Source organism: Rhinolophus ferrumequinum, chromosome X (genome assembly GCF_004115265.2).
Source record: "Rhinolophus ferrumequinum isolate MPI-CBG mRhiFer1 chromosome X, mRhiFer1_v1.p, whole genome shotgun sequence".
NCBI lineage: Eukaryota > Metazoa > Chordata > Mammalia > Chiroptera > Rhinolophidae > Rhinolophus > Rhinolophus ferrumequinum.
The window spans coordinates 6,468,154-6,493,557 of NC_046284.1; the positions used below are offsets into that span (position 1 = coordinate 6,468,154).

A 25,404-nucleotide genomic window follows, 5' to 3' on the forward strand; every position below is an offset into this window, starting at 1 on the left:
CGGCGGAGGCGGCGGCGGCGGCGGCAGCTCCCGGAGGCGGAGCCGGCCGGCCTGGGAGCCGGCCGGCCTGGGAGCCAGCCGGCCGCGTCACCGCCCACTCTCGCCCCGCCCCCGGCTCCCTCCGCAGAGGCCTTCGGGCCGCCTCTCCGGCTGACGCTGAGTGTGCGGAGCGGGGGAACGTCTCCTGCCCGACTCGAGGCGCGACTCTTATTATGTATCCCAACAGCCACCCTTAGCAACCTATGCCCTGTCCCCATTGCTAGTTAAAGGCATCTCTTCAGGCATGTGTCCCTTCAGCGACCCGGGGAACGGTTTCCTAGGGGGCGGGGCCAAGCTCGTGTGAGGCACTTTCATCCGGGCATCACCCAGATGCCGCAGCCGCCATCTTTGTTTTGTGCTGAAAGTCGCTATTGACGCCCGCGGACGGCCGGGCGAGGGGAAGTGGCAACATGGCGGCTCCCAGGGCGGAGGCGTGGAGGAGCGCTGAGGGGGGCCGCCGGGCTGGGCACGCCTGCGCCTGACCCGAACCCACTCTGAGCCCAAGCTGAGCGCGCAGCGGCCCCGGGCCCTCGCCGCGAAGCTGTACAAGGGCTCCTTTAAGAGGCGTCGGGCCAGAGGCGAAGTCTACCAGAGGGCGGGAGGGGGAGGCAGTGACGTCAGCGGACTCCGCCCCCTCGCCCGACCGTCGCCGCCGCCATGTTTAGTTGTTACTTCTTTACACAAGATGGCGGCTCCCAGGGAGGAGGCATGAGCGCCCTGCCGTTACCGCTTCTCCTGCCGTACAGTTGCCACTTCAAGGCCTAACTCTGGCTCTTTGGAGCGGTCCCTGTGGGAAGGAGTCAAAAGGAGGGAAGCGAGGATCGGACGCTGCCTTGCGTTTGGTTTGCAGTGGAAGAACTGACCCAGGAGGAAGAGAATAGGGGGGTAGGGGTAGCTAGTCTCAAGATGGCGGCTCCCAGGGCGGCAGGCGCAGCCTGAGTAGCAGAGGCGGACCAAGGGGAGAGGTTCGAGACCTCACAAGCTGTACGGCGCAAGCCTCGGAGCAACCCTTGAGAATTCGAGCTCCTTCCACTGGCCTCCGGCACGCCTCTATTCCTTACAAGTGTCGAGGCTGTTTCGGGAGCGGCGGCCACACTAAGCGCTGGGCGGGGAAGCGAGACGGTCTCAAGATGGCGGCTCCCACAATTGTGGTCTGAGCGCCGGCGGGGCTGGGACGACCGCGGCGCCTGTGGCTCCTTTCCACCCGCCCCGGAAGCCGGCTAGTGCAGGGGACTTGGGGGGTGTGGGAACCGGGCCGGGGCTCCGCCATTTCCGGCGGGGGAGGGCTACGACTGAGGAAGGGAGGAGAGAGAGGCGGCTCAAGATGGCGGCTCCCAGGGCCTCCCGCTCGAGCTGGTGAGAAGGAGCGCCCAGGCAAGTAGTCAGAGCGGCAGGACTCGGCTGCCTCCAGCCTCTCGGGCCTAGGCACTTGACAGTTTCGGGACGCTCTTGAGGAGACGGGGTAAGCGAGAAGAAGGGGAAGAGCTGAAGGGAAGGAGGATAGTTAAGATGGCGGCCTCCATGGAACCGTGCACCGCTGTGTGAAAAACCGCTTCTGCGTGAGAGCTGCCTTAGACGAAAGGGGGTGTGTGAGAGCTGTTGGAGGGCTCCATTCCCGCTTGGTGACTTTTTCCCACTGCGCTTTTCCCCGGAACTATGGCTTCGGCCGTCTCGCCCGCCAACTCGCCAGCGGTGCTCCTGCAGCCCCGCTGGAAGCGAGTGGTGGGCTGGTCGGGTCCAGTACCCCGGCCCCGCCACGGCCACCGCGCCGTGGCCATCAAGGAGCTCATCGTGGTGTTTGGTGGCGGCAACGAGGGAATAGTGGACGAACTGCACGTGTACAACACGGGTAAGTGCAAAGCTCTTACTGGACCCTCGGAAATTTTCCTTCTTTCCATCTTTTCCCTCTTCTCTCCCTCCCTCCATCACCTCTTCCTCCTCTTCCTTCTCTCCCTGCATCTCTTCCCGATCTCCCACCTCCCCCTCTCTTTTCCCCCTCCCTCCTCCCTCCTCTCCCTCCTCCCTTATCTTCCCCTCACCTTCTGCCCTCTCCCCCTCCTCCTATTCCTCCCTCTCTCTCTGCACTGATCTGCTTTCTCCCCCCCACTCCGCCCCGCCACCCTTTGCTCTGCTCCGCTTCTCTGCTTTCCCCTGCTCTTTCCCCGGTTCTTACACCCCTTGACTCTCCTGTGTTTGAGGGGTGCTTTCATTATTGGAGAGGAACGTCTAGTCCGGCTGGTGCGGGGGCGTCGCCAGCGGTGGTGACTTCAGACATACACCGTTACCCGGCCTGGCGGGCGGGCGGGCGGGCGGATGCGTCCCTTTGGCGCAGGCAGATTCCCACCCCCTCCCTCCTTGCCTCCCTCCCTGCCTCTCTCCCTCCTTCCCTCCCTCCTCCTGCGCCTGCTCGGCTCACCGCTAATGCCCATTCGGGAGAGATGACAACTTCTAGATTACAGATGAGTTCTGTCTCGAGAATCAAGCAGCCTAATCCCGATCTCTGGGGGTTGTGTGTGTGGTGGGTAACCTTTCCTGGGCGGAGCAGGAGCCTTGGGGACCCACAGATCAGGCGGCATCACTGCCTCCCGCTCTCGGCATTCACTTCTGCAGTGCTGCTCTTCAAATGACCGGTTTTCTTGATCTGGGGCCCTGTGATGTAGGAGATGAATTCAGTGATCCCGCAGCGGGCTAGATGGCCCCTTACCTGACCCTCCCCTTACTGAGAGGTTGAGGAGGTTACCTGCCCACGTTCAGTCTCGCCCAAACCCAAGGCCTCTGTCCTTGGTTGGGAGGAGCGGCTTTGGATGGCAGACAGCCCCGTGCTGCGTCTCTGTCTCCGGGTATCGCCGTCCCGTGGCTGGCTTTCGGCCCTTTGCCTGGTGTCCTTGCTAGGTCTCTAGGGCTTGTCCACATCATCCTGTGGCCCTCTCCCCAGGGTGGCCACTTGTCCTGGTTTGCACACCTATTGCCTCGTTCTGAGCGGCCTGTTGAATGCCGCTGGCCCACAGCACCTCTGCTTGCTTGTAAGGAGGAGCTAGGCGTTGTCGCTGAGAACAGTGGGCCTGTGTTCCTTCTGCTCTGGGTGAGAGCCTGAGGGACTAAGGCATGGGCAGGGAAAAGCGTGCGCGCCCCCCCACCCCCGTCAGTGGTTTTAAGAAGCTCCCCGCCAGAGCAGCGGAGAGGCGCGTTCTGCTCGGCCCTGGTGGGGGGCCATCTGCCAGCCCTTTCCCTCTTGCCATCACATCTAGCAAACTTCTTTGGCTCCGGGTCTGTCCTCTCTCAGGGTACTGGTGGTACCAGGTCCTTGAGTCGGGCACTTCGCACAGCTCTGAGGTTGCTCTGGGCTAGGGAGCTGGCAGCCGCAGGGAGAAGTTGGTTGGAGCTGGGCTCTTGGTTGGGTGCTCTCACTCCCTGGCAGAGTGCAGTTTTCTCTGAACCTTGTAGGCTGTTGCCCCGACCAAGCTGACTTTCAAAGGCTGGTGGGTTGTGGTGACCCTTTGCATGCCGGGGCTCAGCACCTGTTGCCTCCAGCGAGGCCGGGCTGGATGGTGGCGCTCCGTGCCAGCTCAGACAGCTGCGGTGGCAGCGATTAGCCCAGTAAGGTAAGGCTGAGGGGCAGGGCTGTTTTTAGAGAGGCCGTTGCCCTGAGCAGAACCTCCTCGACATGTTGGACCGACTTTATTCTCCCAAGGCCTGGAGCAGGTTCCTTGGCAGGGAAATACCATTTTAGAAAGTAGGGCAGGGGCCTAATTAGCATCAGCTCCAAAGTCCACTTCTTCCTGGGGCCTTGGTATATTTGTTAGTTTATTACAATGAACTAGTGGCTTTGGCCTTGATTCATTCCCAGGCTGCAAGTAATTGTAGTAGTAGGAGCTAGCCTGCCCTCCGAAGGGCTGCCGCCCTCATTCCTCCCGGGAGCACTTTGGAAACTGCCCTAATCGACTCCTTATGTGACTTCCCAGGAGAGTGACTAACGACCCCAGTCCTGTTCTCACTCAGGGTTTCCGCTCCTGCAAATAACAGAGCGGGGATCTCTGGCTCTGTTGTTTGCAGGATCTCTGGCCGTTCCTGTAGCTTTGAGGTGCTGCTGTTCTCGGGAGAGAGAGATGGGGCTTGGTGTTGCCCCTCCCCCACCAGTGGTGGCACAGGTGCCCTCCTGCTTACCTTTGTTTTGTTTTGTTTTAAATGAGGTCAGGCCACATTATCCGTATGCCTCTTTTCTCGCACTTTCCTTTTGCTGGATGAGTGCTCAGAGACCGGCTGATCTGGAAGCATCCCCTGTGGCTAAGATAAAAGACTCCAGGGGGCGCACTCAGGGGACATGCGTGCACATCACAGGCTTGCTTAGCTTAGCGACCTGGGGCTAACGACAGCCTTAGGGGTGGCAGGTGTGCGAGAGAGTACGTGTCCTTCCTCTTCATGGGCAGTCGCCAGAGCAGCTGTGAAACACTTGACTGGCCTTTGGGAGGTCTTTGGGTAGCTTCTGTCCTTGACCTAGGGCAATTTCATTTCAACCTAGCAAAGCGGATTACCCAGAGGACCTGGTGCTGACAGGGTAGGGTGTGACCTGCTGGGTGGAGGGCACGGTCGGTCGCCCAAGGCTGGCTGGCTTCATTGGTTCTTTTTTTTTTTTTTTTGCCTCAATGGTTCTTTAAGTAAGGTCTGCCGACTGTGAAAGCTGGAAGGAGCCTTGGAAAATATCGAGTGGAACTTCCTTGTTTTTGCACATGAGGAAATTGGGGTCCGAGAGGGGAAGTGACAGGTCCAGGGTCACCCCGCCAGTTGGTGGCGGAGTCTGGCAGGAGTACAGACCTTTATGGAGACTGTTAGGCTGGCTCTTCCTTCAGTTAACAGGCACAGGCCACCACCTAGAAACACCTCCCTGGGCCTCTGTCCCTGTAGCCAATTGGTCACTAAGTTGAGGTTGTCTCAGATCTCTTCCCCCTCCATTCTGGGCCCTTCTCTCTTCTCACTTGGCTCTTGTACTCACTTCCTGATTGGCCCCGCTAGTTTCATTTGTCGGGAAATCCTGTTCACCCTTCAAGGCCCGGCTCCAGTCGTCACCTCTTCTGAGGAGACCCCCCCCGCCACCCCCCATAATCACCCCTGCTCACTGCAGAGCTCTTCTGGCCTGCTCTTTGCATCACGGAAGGAGGGCACAGTAGCCTCCCTAGTGGACTGGGGGGGGGGGTCTGAGAATGAGCGCGGTCTCCTCTGCCTCCAGCGCCCGGCACCATGGCTGTCACACAGGAAGTGCCCCAGCGTGACAGGGAACAAAAAGGCAGCTAGTGCGGCTTGACCATCTATCCACTACGTGGGGATGTGCCTCTAGGTGGTGATGCCTAGAGGTTGATGGGATGGCAGCAACGACAGACAGTTGGCACAGTGTGGAAAGGGGTTGGGGAGCTGATTGAACACAGAAGCTGGGGTTTTGGTCTTGTTGAGGGGAGAGAAACTGGGGTCATGTTTCTGGTCATCCCACGAAGGGTCCCGTGGGCAAGCAGCCTCCTCCTTTCCTCAACCCCTTCCCCCCGTGAGAGTGGTGACAAGCCAGAGCAGCATATCAAGAATGAGGGGCCCAGAGATTGGGTTATATGACAGCCCCCCCCGGATGAGCTAGAGATAACAAGATTAAGGGGCGCCTGCAAATCGCTGTCATAGTTAAGAGGCAGTTGCTTGTGCCATCTCGGGGACAGAACTGGGACTGGGGGCGAAATGAAGAGAGGCGGTTTGCAACTTCATACTAGAAACTGCCTGACAGACTGCTCTTGATAGGGGTGCAGAGGGCCCCTGCCCTGCCTGGTGTGTTCTAGAATGAGATCAGCACCTCTGGCGGCTAGGTCAGTGACCAGAGTGTGATGGCAAAGCTGTGGGCTGATCCCATTTGCTGTGTGGCTTTGTCCCAGCCCTGACCGATGGCCCCCCAGCTGTCTTTGTACGGCAGCCACAGGGGTGCTCAGGTGAGCGAGGCCACCTCCCTTTTCTATGGGCCCTGAGGTGGGCACCTAGCGATCACTTCAAGTCGGTCACAAGATTCTTGTCTGTGTGTCTGTTTTGCTCTGTGACCTCAAGTAAGTCACTTCCCCTCCCGGGCTCCGTTCCTTTATCAGTCGAGGGACGTTGGCCGAGGTGATCTCAGGTTTTCTGTGGGCTTTTATCTCACTACCTTACGTGAGTCCCTTCCAGGGACCATTCGCGCAGGGCAGTTTGCCTCGGCATGGGGAGCTGCTGCTTCTCTTAGTGTGTGTTTGCTCTGGGAGTGAGCGAGGCAGCGAGCCGGGACCTGGGGTCTGGGTGCGTGCGCGGGGCAGGCAGTACAGCATTGCACCTCCACTAGGAAAATGGCAGAGCAGGGGAGAGGAGGATTGGTGCGGGGCATCCTGAAGTCCCTGTGACTCTGCTAAACCACAGAGGGGACCGACAGCCTCTTCCAAAGCAGCCTGTAGAGCTGGGCAGTGGGGAGTGACAGGAAAAGCTGTAACTGTCTCCGGGGGTGCACTTGTGCTTTTAGATGAGGGCCGGCCTTTGGGGCAAGCTGCACGTTGGGCTTTGGGGGCAACAGCGTAGAACTTAGGTTACCCAGCATACGGGGGCGCTGTGTCAATGACCAAGTGCGTGCCTAGGCAGAGAGGGCAAGAAGCAGCAGCTGGGGACTCCCAAGGCCCTCCCCAAGGGGCTAGCGTAATCCCCAGTCAGACCCCAGGGGGAGCCCAATGTACACCCAAATCCCAATCCCCTTGCGTGCTCATGTTGGACCAAAACTGATTTACGTCTGGCCCCCAGTTTGAGGTTTTGGAAGAGAGAGTGGCGTATCCTTTCGGGGACAGCTCTTAAAATAGCGTATGATGAAAGGGACCCCTCAACGGAGGAGGATGTTTGCCCCATGACTTTTCCAGGAAGCCCTGGCACCTCCAGTATGAGGAGAGTTGAACACCAGGTCACGAAAGTGTGGGCTAGTCATGAGCGTCGCAAAAAGCCTGGCCACCAGGCTCGCAGCCTGGCTTCCGATTCACCCTCTTCCTTGGTGGCCTCCCCACCCCACCCCCAGCTAGAGGTGATGGGCTTTGGGGAAGCTTCTGTGGCCAGCAGAGACTGAGGCTGCTACAGAAGCTCTCGCTACTGCTGCCACCTCTGGCTTTTGAGAATGTTCTGGAGGGGTGTGGGCGTGATATGGGGGGGAGGGGCGATGTGGACCATCACCTAGGAGACGCCAGCACAGATTGTTCTTGTGTGTCCTGCTCTCCCTCCTCAACCAGCAGGTCACGCTGACTTGAGTGCCCAGCGCCTGCAGGAAGGGAGAGCAGCCGCCGGTACCGTGGTTCTTACAGCCCCTTCCAGATACAGCTGTGGGCCCCTGGGGAGGAGGGGCATGGGGCCACCAAGCGGGTATTTTGGGTGTAACAAGTTTCTTTTCGAAGACCCACCAAGCAGTAGGGGAAGGAAGTCGGCGGCCACTTTCCCAGGAGCTGATGAGCTATCTTGGTCAATGAGTTGTGCCCCGCTGAGACAGCCTTCAGGAGAAGCAGGGTGATCGCTGGCTGTTTGGAGGTGGCCTCTCAGGTCCAGGTGTTTGGAAGATGTCTGGGATAGAGGGTTGGCACTCGGATGCTGAAAGGAGAAAGTCCCACATCCTTGGAAACAGGCGCTGTCTCGGCCCCTCCTTTCTCGGTCCACGTTTGGAAGGCTGGTGGATTGGGGGAGTAAGAGGGGTGGGGACTCTTGTTCCAGGAGCTCCCCAGGTGTTCTGACTTTCGCTTCCTTTTGTTCCTCAGCCACCAACCAGTGGTTCATCCCAGCCGTGAGAGGGGACATCCCCCCTGGGTGTGCAGCCTATGGCTTTGTGTGCGATGGGACCCGCCTGCTGGTGTTCGGTGGGATGGTCGAGTATGGGAAATACAGCAATGACCTCTATGAGCTCCAGGTAACGGCCCCTGCTGTGCTCCTTACAGCTGTGGCCCGGGTGGGGGTGGCGAGGCAGGAGTGTGGAGGGGTCAGGGGCTCCTCTGCCCTCACACACCTACCTCAGCCTGGTCACCTCCTCCCTACAGCACCAATGGCCCAGGCCCCAAAGGCCAGCTTCACCCTCCCTGATTTGATCAGTGACTCTTGATTTTGCAGGCAAGCCGGTGGGAGTGGAAGAGACTCAAAGCAAAGACGCCCAAAAATGGGCCCCCTCCATGTCCTCGGCTCGGGCACAGCTTCTCCCTTGTGGGCAATAAATGCTACCTGTTTGGGGGTCTGGCTAATGACAGCGAGGACCCCAAGAACAACATTCCGAGGTGAGGCTTTGTCCTCTTCATGTGGATTCCCACGTGCCACCCACCCATCCCACCATGCCAAGTCCCTTCATGAAAGGAGAAGGTGCCACTAGATGTCCTAGAAGGAGCATTCAGGCTCTGAGCTCTCTAACCATGAGGAGGCCTGGGGGAGGAGGGCAGGCCAGGAGGTGGGCACCTCCCTTGCCTTGGACTGGTCTCTGCTCAGACCCAGTTTAGCACTGGTGCTTTCCTTCGCGGCCTCTGCCGCCTGCCTGCAGGGTTAGCGATTTGTTTTTTCACTCTCCAAGGCCAGTGGCCAAGGGCCTTGCTAAAGTCAGAGTTGTCCCACGCCAGGATGCCCTGGTATAATGCCCAGCTTCGTGGGCAAGGCAGCCCAGCAGGCCCCGTCCTGCTGCTCCTCTTGGACTCACGCTCCTCCTCCAGAGCTTTTGGCAGCCCGTCCTTGGGGGCGAGGCTAGAAAAAGAACTTGTTCATGGGCCCTTAGCTCCGTTTGTCTCCCAAGGAATCTGCTGCTCAGCCGCAGAAGTCGGAGTGGCAGCTGGCACGTGGAGCCGGCGCTGACCATAACTGACCTTTCTTCTCCAGGTACCTGAATGACTTATACATCCTGGAGTTGCGGCCCGGCTCCGGAGTGGTAGCCTGGGACATTCCCATTACCTACGGCGTCCTGCCCCCACCCCGGGAGTCGCACACTGCCGTGGTGTACACGGAGAAAGACAACAAGAAGTCCAAGCTGGTCATCTATGGAGGGATGAGTGGCTGCCGGCTCGGGGACCTGTGGACCCTGGATATTGGTAAGATGTGGCTGTGGCTTCTCCAGTCGCCTCACAGCAGCTAGTCTGCTGGGGGGCCAGCATGGGGTGGCGGTGCGGGGTTCACAGGGGGCGTGTCCTGCTTGGCTCCTTGCTGTGGCAGGGTGGGGGCCAAACCCTGTTTGGGGCTGTCCTCTTTCCCCGGAGCTTGTGGCACTGCTTTTGAGAAAGAGGAAGGCTGAGTTGGTCTGCCAGCTTATAGGAGAAAAATGGGGGAGGTCAAGGCCCTTCTAGAATGGAATTGTGTGGATTAGGTAGCATGGGTCCCTCTCGATTCGTCAGTGGTCAGACTGGACCGGGAGTCGTGCACACTGGTCTGTTGTCGTCACATGGGACGTCGAGAGCCCATGAGATGTCTGGGGGCTACTTGGGCTGGTAACCAGGTGGGGTATCGGGAGTGGCGGAAAGAAGTGTGGGGTTCTGACCCTAAGAAGGCCGAGGGGAGAAGGTGGCTGACAACATGTCTCTGGAGGTTTATTTAGTTCTATAGATCAGTGTGGACACTCCAAAGAAACAGTTTCTTGTGAGCGAAACTCCCAGCAGCGTGGTGCTTCCCCACGCGCGGTCTGTAGACAGCGGAGGTGGTGTGAGGGTGAAGGCATTTTGGGGAGAGGAGGAACGGGCACGTCTTACGCTCCCTGACCCTACCCAGCCCTGACAGCAGTGCTGGCGACAGCAGACGTCCAGTCGATATTTGAAGAGACGCTAATTGCCAAGATGGTGAACATAGCTTGGGAAACGCTGATCCAAGGGCCTCCTATGGACTAGAGGGAGGACAGGCATGGAATTCTTGGCCTGGGTCAGCACCCACCTTCCAGAGCCTTCCCCGAGGCCAGGGCACTTCCTCTGGGTCAGAGGGCACGTGTCTGACATAATGTGGGTAACCCTCCTTCCTCCCTCGCTCTTCACAGAGACTCTGACATGGAATAAGCCCAGTCTCAGCGGGGTGGCACCTCTTCCTCGCAGCCTCCACTCGGCCACGACCATCGGCAACAAGTGAGTAGCCGGCCATTCATTGCTTTTCTCTTGCTAGCCCTCCTCTGCCCACCCCCCAAAGGGCTCTCAGTTTGGTCTTGGTGCCAGCAATCCTGAGGAGGCCTCTTTCTGGCTGGGCTGGCTGTCAGGAGCCCCATCTTTACATTATGACCCTGGGGGACCAAGAGAAGACAGACTTGGGGTAGAGGGGCACAGACCGTTCTAGATCCTGCATATAAGCCGCAGGGGGTCTGTCAATACCGAGATCCCAAAGCGAATATAAGGACAATGGGGACTGAGAAGAGCTCAACAGCGGTTCCATATAGTGGAGGTGACACAGTTCTTGTGAGGGCTGAGCCACCGAGCAGGAGAGGGCCACACAGAGAGCTTCGTGCGTCCTGGGGGACTCTCCTGGGACAGCTAGAGGACCAAGTGTGTAGAACTTTATGGATGGAAGAGGTGGCCTCTAGCTTGGCACCTCCTCTACAATCGTCTCTTACTCTTCCCTCCCTCCTCCCAGAATGTACGTGTTTGGTGGCTGGGTGCCTCTTGTCATGGATGACGTCAAAGTGGCCACACACGAGAAGGAGTGGAAGTGTACCAACACACTGGCTTGTCTCAACCTGGGTATGGCCTCCTCGGGCTTGGAGTGGCCTGCGGAGGGCTGCAGGAGGCAGGCCCTCCTCGGCCGTGAGAGCTGTGTGGGGTGTGCAGGGAGCGAAGCTTCTCAGGCCTGTGCCTCTAGAATTCGAGAAGAAGCCAGTGGTCAGAGTGCTCGGATGGAACCTCCTCCTTTTCATTTGTCGAATAGGCTCTTCCTACACATGGTGTGACATGTGGAAACACAAAGCCGAAGGGTGCAGAGCCTCCCCCTGCCTGCCATTGTGCCCAGAGGCGGCCACGTTGCTGGGTTGTCCACCCTGCAGGGACTTCTCTGTATATACAAGCATTGCTTGTAGGTTCCTTTAGAAACAAACAAAGCGGCAGCCTGCTCTACGCAGCGCTGCACTCAGCCTTTTCCCGTTTACTCTGTCTTGGAGTCCATCCCATCCCCACATGCCACACAGCCTCATTCTTTTGAATCGCTATCCTGGTGTCGAAACTTGCACAGACGCTGCTCCGTGAGTATCCTTGCGCCGTTCTCACCCACGTGCAAGTGTATCTGAAAGGTAGAAACCTTGAGGTAGAATTGCTGCCAGGCTGCCCTGCGCAGAGGCTGTACCCTCATACACACCCCTGGCAGTGCCGGTGCAGCGACAGTCAAACCTTTGCTCTTCACCAAGCCCGACGGGTGACTGACTCTCCCCACGGGCCAGCCCCATGCCCCTGGCTGCAGCAGGCACTGCAGAGAAACTGCCAGGCATACTATGGATTAAGCTGGCGTTTCTCTTACTGTGAATGCAGTACGTCATTTTTCTTAGATCCTTCTGTCGCCTTTTCTGTAGCTTGTGTTCCTGTTTATCCGTCTCTTTCTGTAGGCTCTTGTGTTGTGTGGTGTGCAAGAAGGGAAACCTTTGGCTGTGTGTTTCAAATAGTTTTCCCAGTTTGTAGTCCGTGGATTATCATTGTTAGGTCTTTTGGCCACACAGAGTTCTGGGGGTTTGGAGTTTTTCTTCTAATTGAGTCGTCTTTGATGACTTCCTTGTTTTAATTCTCCATCCCTGACAGCAAAAGGCCAAAGGGCCGCTCGGGGATGGTAGGCTCCTTTGCCTCCCTGCTGACCTCCGCCTCCCGCTCTCCCCAGATACCATGGCCTGGGAGACCATCCTGATGGACACACTGGAGGACAACATCCCCCGGGCCCGAGCCGGCCACTGCGCTGTAGCAATCAATACCCGCCTATACATTTGGAGTGGGCGTGATGGCTACCGAAAGGCCTGGAACAACCAGGTGTGCTGTAAGGACCTCTGGTACCTGGAAACAGGTAAGGCCAACTGGAGGAGGCAGCCTTAGGGCCCACCACAGTGCAGCTGAGCCTGCGGGCGTGTCTTCTGCCACGTTCACCCCTGAAGCTGAAGCCTCCCCCTTCTGACCGGCTTTGGTCTCTTGACAGAAAAGCCACCGCCCCCGGCCAGAGTACAACTGGTACGAGCCAACACCAATTCCCTGGAGGTGAGCTGGGGGGCAGTGGCAACTGCCGACAGTTACCTTCTGCAGCTCCAGAAATACGACATTCCTGCCACGGCTGCTACTGCCACCTCCCCCACACCCAATCCAGTCCCATCTGTGCCTACCAACCCTCCCAAGAGCCCTGCCCCGGCAGCAGCCGCACCTGCTGTGCAGCCGCTGACCCAAGTAGGCATCACGCTCCTGCCCCAGGCTGCTGCCGCGCCTCCGACCACCACCACCATCCAGGTGTTGCCACCAGTGCCCGGCAGCTCGATTTCAGTGCCCGCTGCCGCCCGGACTCAAGGTGAGCGTGCGGGTAGGGCTGGCCCACCGGGAGAGTGCCCTCCTGCATGAAGACTGCTAAACAGCCAGCACACATGGCAGCCATTGGTGCGGGCTTCTTACTGAGGGGCTGGGTGTGGGGAGAAAGCTCAGTCGCACCTGTGGGGACCGTTGCTGAGGGTGCCTGGAACGGCCAGATACAAAGCTCCAGCAGGTCGCCGAAGCAGTTCACGTCTAAATGCTGAAAGACCCGACAGAGGCTGGAGCCCTGCTCATGGCCACCCCCTGTGCTTGCCAGGTGTCCCTGCTGTTCTCAAAGTGACCGGTCCTCAGGCTACAACAGGAACCCCGTTGGTCACCATGAGACCTGCCAGCCAGGCTGGGAAAGCCCCCGTCACCATGACCTCCCTTCCTGCAGGCGTGCGGATGGTCGTGCCGACTCAGAGTGCCCAGGGCACGGTGAGGAGCCATTGCGTGACCAGGCTGGATGGGGTGGGACTTCCTGGTTGGTGATTGATGGCACCTTGACTGGATTTGAATCCCACCTGCCTGCAGCACCATTCACCCTGGGCCCTTGTCGCCTGTAAAGCACTGATGAAGTGACTGTTCGTTACCAAGTTAATAAGAATAAGCAAGTTGATGTTTCAAAAGGACTTCCCTGCTCTTTGATCCCCAGGGCGTGTTAACGTGAACTTTCTTGTCCTAAAGCCCGAGGGGAGAATCTAAACTGCTGGTGGTTAATGCAGACTCGGAGGGAGCTGTCTTTCACTCTGTGGTCTTTAGGAAAGATCCAGAGCTGCCGGCAACCTCCTGCCTTGGGGTCCCTGTGCCTGCTGAGTAGTAGGAATCCAGGTTTGGGGCCGGGAGAGCTGTGGTGCTGCTGCGAGGAGCGTGGAACCCTGGGTGGGCAGAAGGCTCCCCGGGGAAGCCTGGAGCAGGGAGCTAGGTGCCCCGGTGCGCACGCTCCCCGTGGCTCACACGGCGCATGCCCGCCGCAGGTGATTGGCAGCAACCCGCAGATGAGTGGCATGGCTGCGTTGGCGGCTGCAGCAGCCGCCACTCAGAAGATCCCTCCTTCCTCGGCGCCCACAGTGCTGAGCGTCCCAGCAGGCACCACCATTGTGAAAACCGTGGCCGTCACACCGGGCACTACCACCCTCCCAGCCACGGTGAAGGTGGCCTCCTCACCAGTCATGGTAAGCATCCCGGGGACCTGGGCGTGAGCTGGCAGCCGTGAAGCCGGGGGCTTCCAGGCAGAGTGCAGCCAGACAGCGGTCACTTTTCCAGGGCCTCAGACCAGCCCACAGAGGCTCTTAGCCCACAATCGGTGCTTGCTCTGGACACAGCTGTCTGTCACGGGTGTCATAGCCTTGGACGCGACCTATATCGTTTAGTCTCCTCCCTTCGCTAAGGGAAAGGTGAACCAAACCGAGTTCTGTAGTGTGGGAGGGGGAAGACAGGAGGTGGCAGATGAAGCAGATTTGCAGGCCCTCCAGGACATGCCACATAGAGACTCGGGCTCTCTCAGCCCTGCCTGGCACTCATCCCTACCCCCTCCTCCAGGTGAGCAACCCAGCCACTCGCATGCTAAAGACTGCAGCCGCCCAGGTGGGCACGTCCGTCTCCTCTGCTGCCAACACGTCCACTCGCCCCATCATCACAGTGCACAAGTCTGGGACTGTGACTGTGGCCCAGCAAGCCCAGGTGGTGACCACAGTCGTGGGTGGGGTCACCAAGACCATCACCCTGGTGAAGAGCCCCATTTCCGTCCCAGGAGGCAGTGCTCTGGTGAGTGACAGATGCAGCCCTACTGCACGTGACAGCTGCCAGGCTGTGGCACTGCCCCGGGCCCGTGCCAGGAGAGCCGCAGCCCAGGCTGCAGCCTGCATTGCTTTCTAGATCACTCCCGGCTCCATCCTTTCTTTGCTTTTTAGATTTCCAACCTGGGCAAAGTGATGTCAGTGGTGCAAACCAAACCAGTTCAGACTTCGGCAGTCACAGGCCAGGCATCTACAGGCCCGGTGACCCAGATCATCCAGGTGAGCTTGTGGGTCCCACACTCGGCGACACAAGCAAGTGGAACTTGGTGTCCCTGCCCAGAGACGGTCCGTTGAGCACGTGTCGCACATCAAGTTCTACTGCTCGGTCCTGTCCCCCGCAGTGTGCAGAAGAGGCCTGGAGCTGCTTGGGCTGCGGTGGAGAGTAGCTCCGTCCTGGCTGCCGATCCACCTCGCCCTCCTCCACCTGTTTTCCCTCGCAGACCAAAGGGCCCCTGCCAGCCGGGACCATCCTGAAACTGGTGACCTCAGCAGATGGCAAGCCCACCACCATCATCACTACCACACAGGCCAGCGGGGCTGGGACTAAGCCCACCATCCTGGGCATCAGCAGCGTGTCCCCTAGCACCACCAAGCCCGGCACCACCACCATCATCAAGACCATCCCCATGTCAGCCATCATCACGCAGGCGGGCGCCACAGGTAGAGGTTTCCCCCAGCGCGTGGGTGACGAACCGGGGAGGGGTGCTACCGCCGGACGGGCGTCGAGGCTGAGCTCTGCTGTGCTCTTGCTTTTCTGTTTGGTTTTTCCCCTCTTCTCCACCCTCCCCTTGCCTTTTGTGTAAGGTCTGTAGGGAGGTGGCAGGGTGTGGCTTTAATTGGCACCTGTTCGTTTGGTGCGAGGGGCAGAAGGAAGCGGGACATGGGAGCTAGCACGGGGGAATCTCAGGCCCGGCCTGAAGCCATGCTTCCCCTCTCCTGTCCAGGTGTGACCAGCACTCCTGGCATCAAGTCCCCCATCACCATTATCACCACCAAGGTTATGACTTCGGGAACTGGAGCACCTGCAAAAATCATCACTGCTGTTCCCAAAATTGCCACTGGCCATGGGCAGCAAGGAGTGACCCAGGTGAGGCATGCCTGGCCCTCCCCTTCACCCCTCTGTCCAGTCCAGGATCCCAGGAGGCCACATGTGCCCTATGTGTCTTCCTGAGGGGCCTGGGAGGGGGCAGCACCGGGTCCGGCCACCCTGTGAGTGACGTTGGGGGCCCTTTCCTCTGTTGTTCCAGGTGGTGCTGAAGGGGGCCCCTGGACAGCCAGGCACCATCCTCCGCACCGTGCCCATGGGGGGCGTCCGCCTGGTCACCCCCGTCACTGTCTCTGCTGTCAAACCAGCTGTCACCACGTTGGTTGTGAAGGGCACCACAGGTGTGGCCTCTTCCCACATTCTTTCTGGGTCTGCCTCCCATAGGAGGGCTGGGGAAGGGGGCAGGTACTCTCTCTGGAGCTTTCTGTTCCTGTTGGGGGCACTCTAGACTTCCCAGTGCCCCCCAGCGCCGTCCAGTGAGAAAAGCGACTGGAAAGGAGGCAGCAGCAGCAGGCCTCATCTTCATTCTGCCTCTCCCCGCCTTTAGGTGTCACAACCCTGGGTACCGTGACAGGTACCGTTTCCACCAGCCTTGCTGGAGCTGGGGGCCACAGTACCAGTGCTTCCCTGGCCACACCCATCACCACCTTAGGCACCATTGCCACCCTCTCGAGCCAGGTGATCAACCCCACTGCCATCACCGTGTCGGCCGCACAGACCACGCTGACAGCGGCCAGTGGTCTCACCACCCCCACCATCACCATGCAGGTAGTGTGGCTGAGAGTTCGTGAGGGTTGTGCGTGCATGCCAGGGGCTGCGTGAAAGCACGTGCGCTCCAGCCTGAGGGGTACGGTCTCCCATTGCTCTGCTACTTTGTGTAGCAGGTCCTCTCTCTCCCTCGTGTGTGGCATCATGGCACATGTTCCCTGTTGCAGAATCATAATTCTTAATCACTAATTCTCTCTCTTGTTGCGACAACATATTTCAGTCATTTCCAGTTTTTGACCGCTAGGTTCTTTTCTCGTTATGTTGTAGATGATGCAGCCATTTATCTTCATGTGCATGTAGCATTTTCCTTTTCATACATCTTCAGCTGAATTCCTGGAATTGGTGAAGCATCTGTTGCTGGCCTTTGGGTGGCGCAGTGTCAGCAGGGTGTCTTCCCTAACCAGGGCTGGCCCTGGACCTTGAGGTGAAGCACTGCCTCTTGGTCCTTGAGCAAGTCAGTGTCTTGGGGTCAGAGCAAGGAGGAGCCGAGTCTGTCGTCCCAGTTGGCATGCATGACAGTGTAGGACGTTGGAAGGGACAGATGGAAAGTTGCACAGCTAACTCTTACCGTCTGGTGTCTTCCCAGCCTGTCTCCCAGCCTACGCAGGTGACTCTGATCACGGCGCCCAGTGGGGTGGAGGCCCAGCCTGTGCACGACCTCCCTGTGTCCATCCTGGCCTCACCTACTACGGAACAGCCTACGGCCACTGTCACCATTGCTGACTCTGGTCAGGGTGACGTGCAGCCTGGCACCGTGACGCTGGTCTGCTCCAACCCGCCTTGTGAGACCCACGAGACAGGCACCACCAACACGGCCACCACCACCGTCGTGGCTAACCTTGGGGGGCACCCGCAGCCGACCCAAGTGCAGTTCGTCTGTGATAGACAGGACGCGGCCGCTTCTCTCGTCACTTCGACAGTGGGGCAGCAGAATGGCAGTGTGGTTCGCGTCTGCTCCAACCCACCGTGCGAGACCCATGAGACAGGCACCACCAATACCGCCACCACTGCCACCTCTAACATGGCTGGCCAGCACGGCTGCTCCAACCCGCCCTGTGAAACCCACGAGACGGGCACCACCAACACCGCCTCCACTGCCATGTCGAGCATTGGTGCCAGCCAGCAGCGAGACACCCGGCACAGCTGTGCGACCACCACCACCCCTGCTGTGGTCCGGGTCGGGGTGGCGGCGGGGGCCCTGGAGGGAGCCCAGAATTCTGTCAAAGCCTCATGCCAAACCCGCCAGACCAGTGCAACCAGCACCACCATGACTGTAATGGCCACTGGGGCCCCGTGCTCAGCCAGCCCACTCCTTGGGCCGGGCCTGGCGTTGGAGGCCGGGGGCCATGGCACCGCTTTTGTGCAGTTGGCCCCGGCGAGTGGCCAAGTCAGGCCCAGCGGCCCCAGCGGCAAGGACAGCCCGGTAGCTGGCCTGGTGTCCACGGGGCACCAGCTGGAGGCACATCACAGCCACAACATCAGCACCCCCAGCACAGCCTGCTCTAGCATGGGTGCTGGGGAGCCTGGCGAAATGCGAGGGCTCCCCACACATGCGTACGAGAGCTCAGCCAGCGCCCCTGTGACTGTGACAGCCCTGGAGGCGCTGCTGGGCTCCTCAACCACCGTGACCCAGGTCTGCTCCAACCCGCCGTGCGAGACCCACGAGACAGGCACCACCAACACGGCCACTACCTCGAATGCGGGCAGCGCCCAGCGGGTCTGCTCCAACCCGCCCTGCGAGACCCACGAGACGGGCACCACCCATACACCCACCACCGCCACCTCCGGTGGGGGTGCAGGCCAGCCCGAGCATGGGCAGCAGCCCCCTGCCGGCCGCCCCTGCGAGACACACCAGACCACTTCCACTGGCACCACCATGTCAGTCAGCATGGGCACCCTGCTCCCCGACAGTGCCCCCTCCCATAGGACCCTGGAGTCCAGCTTGGAGGGGGCAGCACCGCCCACCGTCGCTCCCCAGGCGGGTGCTTCATTGCTGACTCCTTTTCCAACGCAGAGGGTGTGCTCCAACCCTCCCTGTGAGACCCACGAGACCGGCACCACGCACACGGCCACTACTGTCACCTCCAACATGAGTTCCAACCAGGGTGAGTGAAGGCTGGCATTCCTGGTGTCCCAGAGCCCAGGGCGCAAAGTGTGAGGGAAGCGGTACCTGAAAGATCTACTTAGAGCCCAACAGATTCTGTGGGGCTTAGTTTTTGGGGGTGGGGGGGTGTCCTGCTGGCAACTGTCCTCTCGGGGAGAGGCCCTGGGGCTCCTGTCAGCCAGACTCCCCGCCAGACCCATGCTAGCCAAGTGCCTGTCGCCTCACTGCCTGCCCCCCACAGATCCCCCGCCGGCTGCCAGCGACCAGGGAGAGGTAGAGAGCACGGAGGGCGACAGTGTGAACATCACCAGCTCCAGTGCCATCACGACCACCGTGTCCTCTACGCTGACGCGGGCCGTGACTACTGTGACACAGTCCACACCGGCCCCAGGCCCCTCTGTGCCCGTAAGAGTTCTGGGAGGGAGGATCCCCTGGTGCCTCCCCGCTGCCCGGTGCGCCTTCAGCCTGTGCTGTTACGGAGTCGGACGCCAGGTGTCGCTCTCGTACCAGGCCACAGGGCTGCTCCTGGTTCCTTTCCCAGACCGCGAATGGGGTGGCCTGTGGGCATGACAGGGCAGGAGGCGGGAGCCACCCATTTCCATGGCTTGTGGTTTCACTGTAGCCTGTAGGTGTGACAAGGCGGGAATATGAGGGCGCCTTTCTGACTAGACTGGGAGGCCTCTCTGAGGACGGGTTCAATTTGGCTAACGGGTCTCGAAGGTCTCTCGTCTTGCCACACTTCTGCTGCTCAGTGATCCGCCACCCCTCCCCATTTAACGGGGTTGCGCTGGCCTGTGGAGAATGGGGATCCACGCCAGCAGGGAGAGATGAAGGCTGCCCGGTTCTGGCCTCCCTCTCCTCCCCTCTGACAGGGGCTTCTCTCCCTTTCTAGAAGATCTCATCCGTGACTGAGACTACCCCAGGGGCTCTGACCACCGAAGTCCCCATCCCGGCCACGATAACAGTGACCATAGCCAACACAGAAACTTCTGACATGCCCTTCTCTGCTGTTGACATCCTGCAGCCCCCAGAGGAACTCCAGGCCTCGCCAGGGCCACGCCAGCAGCTGCCGCCACGGCAACTCCTGCAGCCCGCCTCCACACCCCTGATGGGGGAGTCCGCCGATGTCCTGTCAGCTTCCCAGACCCCTGAGCTGCAGACCGCCGTGGATCTGAGCAGTACAGGGGACCCATCGTCAGGCCAGGAGCCTGCCAACTCAGCTGTGGTGGCCACTGTGGTGGTCCAGCCACCCCCACCCACACAGTCTGAAGTAGACCAGTTGTCACTTCCCCAAGAGCTGATGGCCGAGGCCCAGGCAGGCACCACCACCCTCATGGTAACAGGGCTCACCCCTGAGGAGCTGGCGGTGACTGCTGCCGCCGAAGCAGCTGCCCAGGCCGCAGCCACAGAGGAAGCCCAGGCCCTGGCCATCCAGGCAGTGCTCCAGGCTGCACAGCAAGCCGTCATGGGTAGGTGCTGGGGGAGGGCAGCTCGCCATGCCATCTGCAGTCAAGGCCAGAGGAACACCCTGAAATTGAAGGGAAGACGGGTCCCTCGGGAGGAGTGGTGAGGCGGACTCGGGGTTCTGGAGCCTCCCTGCTGACGGACATCATGAGAAGAAGAGGCCCATTCCCACCAGGGTGGCCTAAGTCCCGTGTGACAGGGAGGACAGGCACTGCTGACGGGCTGGGCTGGGCACCCAGAAAGGAGGCGGGGCCCCTTGGTCAGTGGATGGCAGGGTAGGGAAGGTCCGTGGTAGAGGCTTCCAGGGCCTACGTCTCTTGGGACTCTGCCATTAGTGCTGGGAGGTGGAGGGGTGACATTGGAAGGCGAGGGACAGACTCCCCCTGGCTGGCATCCGTCTTGAGTAGTGTTTTTCTCCACTCTGGAGCAGGCACTGGGGAGCCCATGGACACATCCGAGGCGGCGGCAGCTGTGACACAGGCAGAGCTGGGCCACCTTGCCGCCGAGGGTCAGGAGGGCCAGGCCACCACCATCCCCATCGTGCTGACGCAGCAGGAGCTGGCCGCCTTGGTGCAGCAGCAGCAGCAGCTCCAGGAGGCACAGGCCCAGCAGCAGCAGCACCACCTCCCCACCGAGGCCCTGGCCCCCGCTGACAGCCTCAACGACCCGGCCATTGAGGGCAACTGCCTCAGCGAGCTGGCCGGGGCCGTCCCCAGCACCGTGGCCCTGCTGCCCTCCACAGCCACTGAGAGTAAGCGGGGCCTGGCCAGCCATGGGCATATTTCCCGCAGTACTACCCCCAGGGAATTCAGTTGATTGGGGAGAGGTTTTGGGGGGAATCTGGGCCCCTCTGTGCACAGATGGGGAGTATGGACTGGTCTGAGGGAGGGGTTCCAATCAGCAGCCGAGTCTCTGGGCTGTTTCCCACTGATGACTTCTTTCCTTCCAGGCCTGGCTCCTTCCAACACGTTTGTGGCCCCCCAGCCAGTCGTGGGAGCCAGTCCCGCAAAGCTGCAGGCCGCCGCTACCCTGACTGAGGTGGCCAATGGCATCGAGTCCCTGGGCGTGGTGAGTCTGGTGTGATGGGGCTTCGGGAGTTGCTGCCTCGGCCCCGAGGGCTCAGGGCCTGATCGCTTCTCCTCTTGCCGTTTTACCAGAAGCCGGACCTACCGCCCCCGCCCAGCAAAGCCCCTGTGAAGAAAGAGAACCAGTGGTTTGATGTGGGAGTGATCAAGGGCACTAATGTAATGGTGACACACTATTTCCTGCCACCAGATGACGCTGTCCCGTCTGATGTAAGTGTCCCCAGGAGCTGATGCCCTCAGGCGGGTGGATCCTGGCCATGAGGCAGGTGCCAGGGCTCGAGGAGACTTCAGAAGCTCCCCAGGGGTGTCCTCCATCTTGGGGATCGCCCGGGGACAGCCAGGTGCAGAGCCCAAGCCACGCACTCCTTCTTCCTGTGCCCCTTGAAGCAGCGAAGAAGCCCAGTCTCAGTTCTCTCACCACGTCCCCCCTTGTCTTGGAGGGGGTGCCATCGCTGCCCTATTTCCCCCTGTCCCTCCCCAGATGGACCTGCGTGGTCCCCGGGTTGGAATAACGGCTCTGCCAGCCCAGAGCTGCCTTCTTGACAGTGGGGTTCACGTGACTGTCTTCTCTCCCTCTTCCTGTTCTTCTGGCCTGTCTCCCCAGGACGACTCGGGCACTGTCCCAGACTATACGCAGCTGAAGAAGCAGGAACTGCAGCCCGGCACAGCCTATAAGTTTCGTGTTGCCGGGATCAATGCCTGTGGCAGGGGGCCCTTCAGCGAGATCTCAGCTTTTAAGACGTGTCTGCCTGGTTTCCCAGGGGCCCCCTGTGCCATTAAAATCAGCAAAGTGAGTCTTACCACGGAGCAGCCCTCAGTTTCTGGCTGGTCCCCCGCCTGCCTGGAGCAGAGCAGGTCTCTGCTGAGTTCATACATACGGAACTCCCTTCTGTGCTGGACCAGGTGGGGGGTGACTCAGGGGAGGCCTCAAGATTTGGGGTGAAGCCTCTGGTCCTGGCACTGTTCCCAAGTGCTGGGGTGACAAGGGCAAGTTCCTTCTTATCCCCCGGCCTCGTTCTGCCGTCTGTGAACATGGCAGCTGATGTTCAGTGAGTGTTCACTGCATGTCATGTCCAACATGTTTTTTTATCTAATCCTTAGCACAGCCTGAAGAGGTCTGGAACCTGTTGTTAGCTCCATTTTCCTGATGAGGAAACTGAGGCACCAAGAGGCTAACTGATAAGTCTTTAGGTGTCAGAGTGGGTAGAGGAAGGCTCTGTAGTGAGTCCTGGTTTCTTTTATTTTCTCGTTGCATGAGTCTGCCTTCCAGATGGGGGCGGATGAGGCCATCTCTCTGGAGCTCCTCGAATTCCGCTGTGAAATAGGTCTGTTGTGTTAGGAGGAGCAGTGAGGTGTGAGCACTGAGTGTGCAAGTTGGGAAGCACTCTGGTACAGGCAGCGTGGGATGCAGGTGCAGAGGTGACAACAGCTCACCTTGACCTCTGTCACCTTACTTCTAGAGTCCCGACGGTGCTCACCTCACCTGGGAGCCCCCCTCTGTGACCTCGGGCAAGATCATCGAGTACTCGGTCTACCTGGCCATCCAGAGCTCCCAGGCCGGCGGCGGCGAGCCCAAGAGCTCGACCCCGGCCCAGCTGGCCTTCATGCGGGTGTACTGCGGGCCCAGCCCCTCCTGCCTCGTGCAGTCCTCTAGCCTCTCCAACGCCCACATTGACTACACCACGAAGCCCGCCATCATCTTCCGCATCGCTGCCCGCAACGAGAAGGGCTACGGCCCGGCCACCCAAGTGAGGTGGTTGCAAGGTGGGTGTTATTCGTTGGGCTCCTTGGGCAGCCTCTGGGGAGTGGAAGCCCCTCGCAAACATCGGGCGGGTGGGGTGACCCAGCTCCAAGCTGGACTTTGGAGCTTTACACTCCGGGCAGGGGTGGGGCATGATGGCCTAGGGTGCTGGGCAGGTATCTTGTGGACAGTACCTCCCCTCACGTGGGGTGCAGGGAAAGCTTCCCAGGGCTGTTGAGGTGGGGCGTGGAGACCCCAGGCTGCCCCGTCAGTTTTTGAGGCAGCTCCCACGAGGCTGAGCAGGGAGAACAGTGAGGGCCATGAACCTGAGTCTAGGGCCAACCTGCGGGGCAGTACCCAGGTGGCCAGAACCACGGGAAGGACCATCATTCTCAGCTGGTCACGCTGCAGGGCTGGGGGGCTGGGGTGCGGGGTGCAGATGTGTTCTCTCAGCTTGGGAGCTGCTGTGTGACTTTACTGCACCGCTCACTGCTCCTCCTTTCCTTTCAGAAACCAGTAAAGACAACTCTGGCACCAAGCCAGCCAGCAAGCGGCCCATGTCCTCTCCAGAAATGTAAGCAGGAAGCTCCTTTCAGGAACCTTCTAAGACTAGGGTGGGCAGCTCCTGTGAGGAAGGAGCTGTGGGAATCCTAGGGCTCCGCTTCTTAAATGATTGGGTGGGAGGGGGCTTAACTGGGTATGAAGCCCCGCTGGACACCAGCCAGAAACTTACAACGGGCCCCGCAGAGCTGTCAGGAGCCCCCTCTAAACTTTCTCTTTTCCTTCCATGTTCCCAGAAAATCCGCTCCAAAGAAATCTAAGGCAGATGGTCAGTGAGAGGCAGCTGCTTTGCACCTGGATTCCTCTCCAGACCCCCCTCTGCTTCAGGAACCCCACCCGGCGCTCACACTTCACCCTCCCAAGCTACTGGCCACCGTTCATTCTCTCCTTTTCTCTGTTTTTAAAATAATCTCAAGAAAGCACATTTTGCCATTGTTGTTGGGAGGAAGCGGGGGCAGGTCTGGAAGAGCAGTGAGCAAGTGGGAGCAGTGCGCCTTCGTCCCCTGCGCCTTCTCCTGGGGGCTGAGTGAGCCCCCAGAGACCCTGAGAGTGAGAAAAACAGAAGCTTAGAGCAAAGATGCCACAGCAGGGGAGGCACCACCTCCACAGCCTGCGCACCTCCTGCCGTTGATCACCCTTGACTCCAAGGGGCAGCCAGGGGCCAGGCAGGGGACACGGAAGCCGGAGAAAGGGCACCGTCCTTACCCCTACCCCTGCCTCTGCTCTGAGAGGCGAGAGAGGCTTCGCAGGGCACCCTGTGCTGAGTTCTGTTTTATTTTGTTCCCTTTGCATTTTCTGCTACCGTTAACAGCTTGCCCTCAGCTTATCCAATCCGTCTCTGCCTGCGATCCCACAGGAAGCTTACACATTTTCTCAGAGGCCTTCGTATCTACCCCCTCCTCTTCTCCCCGTCCCTCTTTCCCATTTAAAGCGAGAAGAAAGAAAAAAGACGGGGGCGGGGTGAGCAGGAGCCCTGTGGTGGCCTGAGCAGTGTTCTGTGAAAACCTCCTGACTCCCAATGGGGTGTAGAGTAGCCCCCACCGAGCCTGGCTTCGGCCCCCCCGTGGGTTGGGGCTAGGGGCCACATCACCAACTGCTGCATTTGTTGTATTTTTTTAAGTTGAAGTTGAAGTTAACATTTTTATTGTAATTTTAGCCTTAGCGTGTGGGGTTTTGTCCCTTTTTTGTTGTTGTTAGCCGTGTACAGAATGTGTATCTCTTTATTTTTTCTTATTTTTTTTTAACTTTCTCTCCTTGGCTAAGCCTTGGCAGGGATCTTTCTGGAGGAAACGCTGGGGGCAGCAAGGGGAGGACAGGCGTGAAACTTCTGTTGCAGGCCTGGTGTTTGCTGCCCAGCCCAATTTTCCTCTTGCTGGCCCCTGCCCTCTGCCCCTTTGCCTGTCCCCATGTCTTGGACAAAGGAGGGGTGAGCTGTCAAACTTCACTCCCTACGGGCGATTGCTCCACACCACAGGATTGAGCTTGAGAGTCTGCAGGAGCCAAAAATCAGGTTTCTGAGGAGGAGAGCTAGCTCAGGAGGTCAAGGCCAAAGCCAAGGCAAACTGTCATTTTGGTCCTGGGTTCATAGCGCTCTCCATCCCCCACCCAGGCTCCCACCTTGGCAGAGCTGGCTTAGAATATCTGACACCCTCTACTGCTGCTTCCTGCAGCCACCCCCCCTACAGGCAAAGTTGTAAGGGAAAGGGTGGGATGGGGCTGTGAAGGGGAACTCAGGCCTCAGAGATCATCTGGGAGGGCAAGTGTGTGGTTTCATCCAGGAGGTGGGCTGGGGAAGAAGCAGGTCTTTCAGTATGCAGCATTGTCCCCAGGCTGTGCAGTCCTAGGGCCAGATTTGGGGTGCTTGGGGCCCTGCTTGGAGTAGCTAATGGGCCGGCTTTCTGTCCCACACCTGAGATTTAGGCAAGGAGCAAGGTTTGCAGGCAGGTCACAAAAGATTTGAAAGGAGCAGTCCATCTTTTCGGAGCCCTCATCTGCCCTGGAGACACTGCTGTGGCGGGGGGAGTCCCCCAGCCTCTGCAGACCCTCCCCCCCCCACCAGCTGGCGCCCTCTGGGGCCTCTGGTTTGATGTATTATAGTATATTTCGCTGTGGAAAATGTCACGTTTAGTCACCTTGGAGCCCACTCGCCTGGTCCCATCGTTTCCCCATCCCTTGTCCCGAGCGCCCTTTGATTTCTCTCGTTTCTGAGAACAGTACACCCGTTCATCTATTGTAGAGTAACCCCGTGACTCAATATTACCATAGTGCGATGTCGTTTTGTGCTATTTTGAAACAATTAAAAGACTTTTTTTGAAGTAA

At 59.4% G+C, this 25,404-nt stretch overlaps 1 protein-coding gene across 5 annotated transcripts; it reads left to right on the plus strand.

Moving 5' to 3' along the window:
* The first annotated feature begins 407 nt into the window (after positions 1 to 407).
* On the plus strand, positions 408 to 25,404 carry HCFC1 (host cell factor C1). 5 transcript variants are annotated; one of them, XM_033103298.1, is made up of 26 exons: positions 408 to 1,888; positions 7,812 to 7,960; positions 8,158 to 8,318; positions 8,905 to 9,113; positions 10,043 to 10,127; positions 10,627 to 10,733; positions 11,851 to 12,030; positions 12,160 to 12,519; positions 12,796 to 12,956; positions 13,496 to 13,693; positions 14,061 to 14,285; positions 14,432 to 14,536; positions 14,758 to 14,977; positions 15,262 to 15,404; positions 15,565 to 15,703; positions 15,910 to 16,130; positions 16,717 to 18,235; positions 18,476 to 18,639; positions 19,127 to 19,703; positions 20,126 to 20,449; positions 20,648 to 20,766; positions 20,856 to 20,993; positions 21,388 to 21,573; positions 22,244 to 22,547; positions 23,035 to 23,098; positions 23,322 to 25,404. In XM_033103298.1, the coding sequence occupies exons 1-26, from the start codon at positions 1,696 to 1,698 to the stop codon at positions 23,359 to 23,361; spliced, it is 6,291 nt and encodes a 2,096-aa protein (XP_032959189.1). In that variant the 5' UTR covers positions 408 to 1,695; the 3' UTR covers positions 23,362 to 25,404. The 5 variants fall into 5 exon arrangements, with proteins under 5 accessions (XP_032959189.1, XP_032959191.1, XP_032959193.1 ...); XM_033103300.1 differs by having other exon boundaries at positions 1,696 to 1,888; positions 20,129 to 20,449; XM_033103302.1 differs by having other exon boundaries at positions 1,696 to 1,888; positions 19,130 to 19,703.

Excerpts from the sequence above, each read along its gene's own strand:
- HCFC1 (XM_033103298.1), top strand. The coding sequence starts at position 1,696 with ATGGCTTCGGCCGTCTCGCCCGCCAACTCGCCAGCGGTGCTCCTGCAG. Across the intron at positions 12,957-13,495 it reads CTCAGAGTGCCCAGGGCACG|GTGATTGGCAGCAACCCGCA; the intron begins GTGAGGAGCCAT and ends TGCCCGCCGCAG. Across the intron at positions 20,767-20,855 it reads GCATCGAGTCCCTGGGCGTG|AAGCCGGACCTACCGCCCCC; the intron begins GTGAGTCTGGTG and ends CCGTTTTACCAG.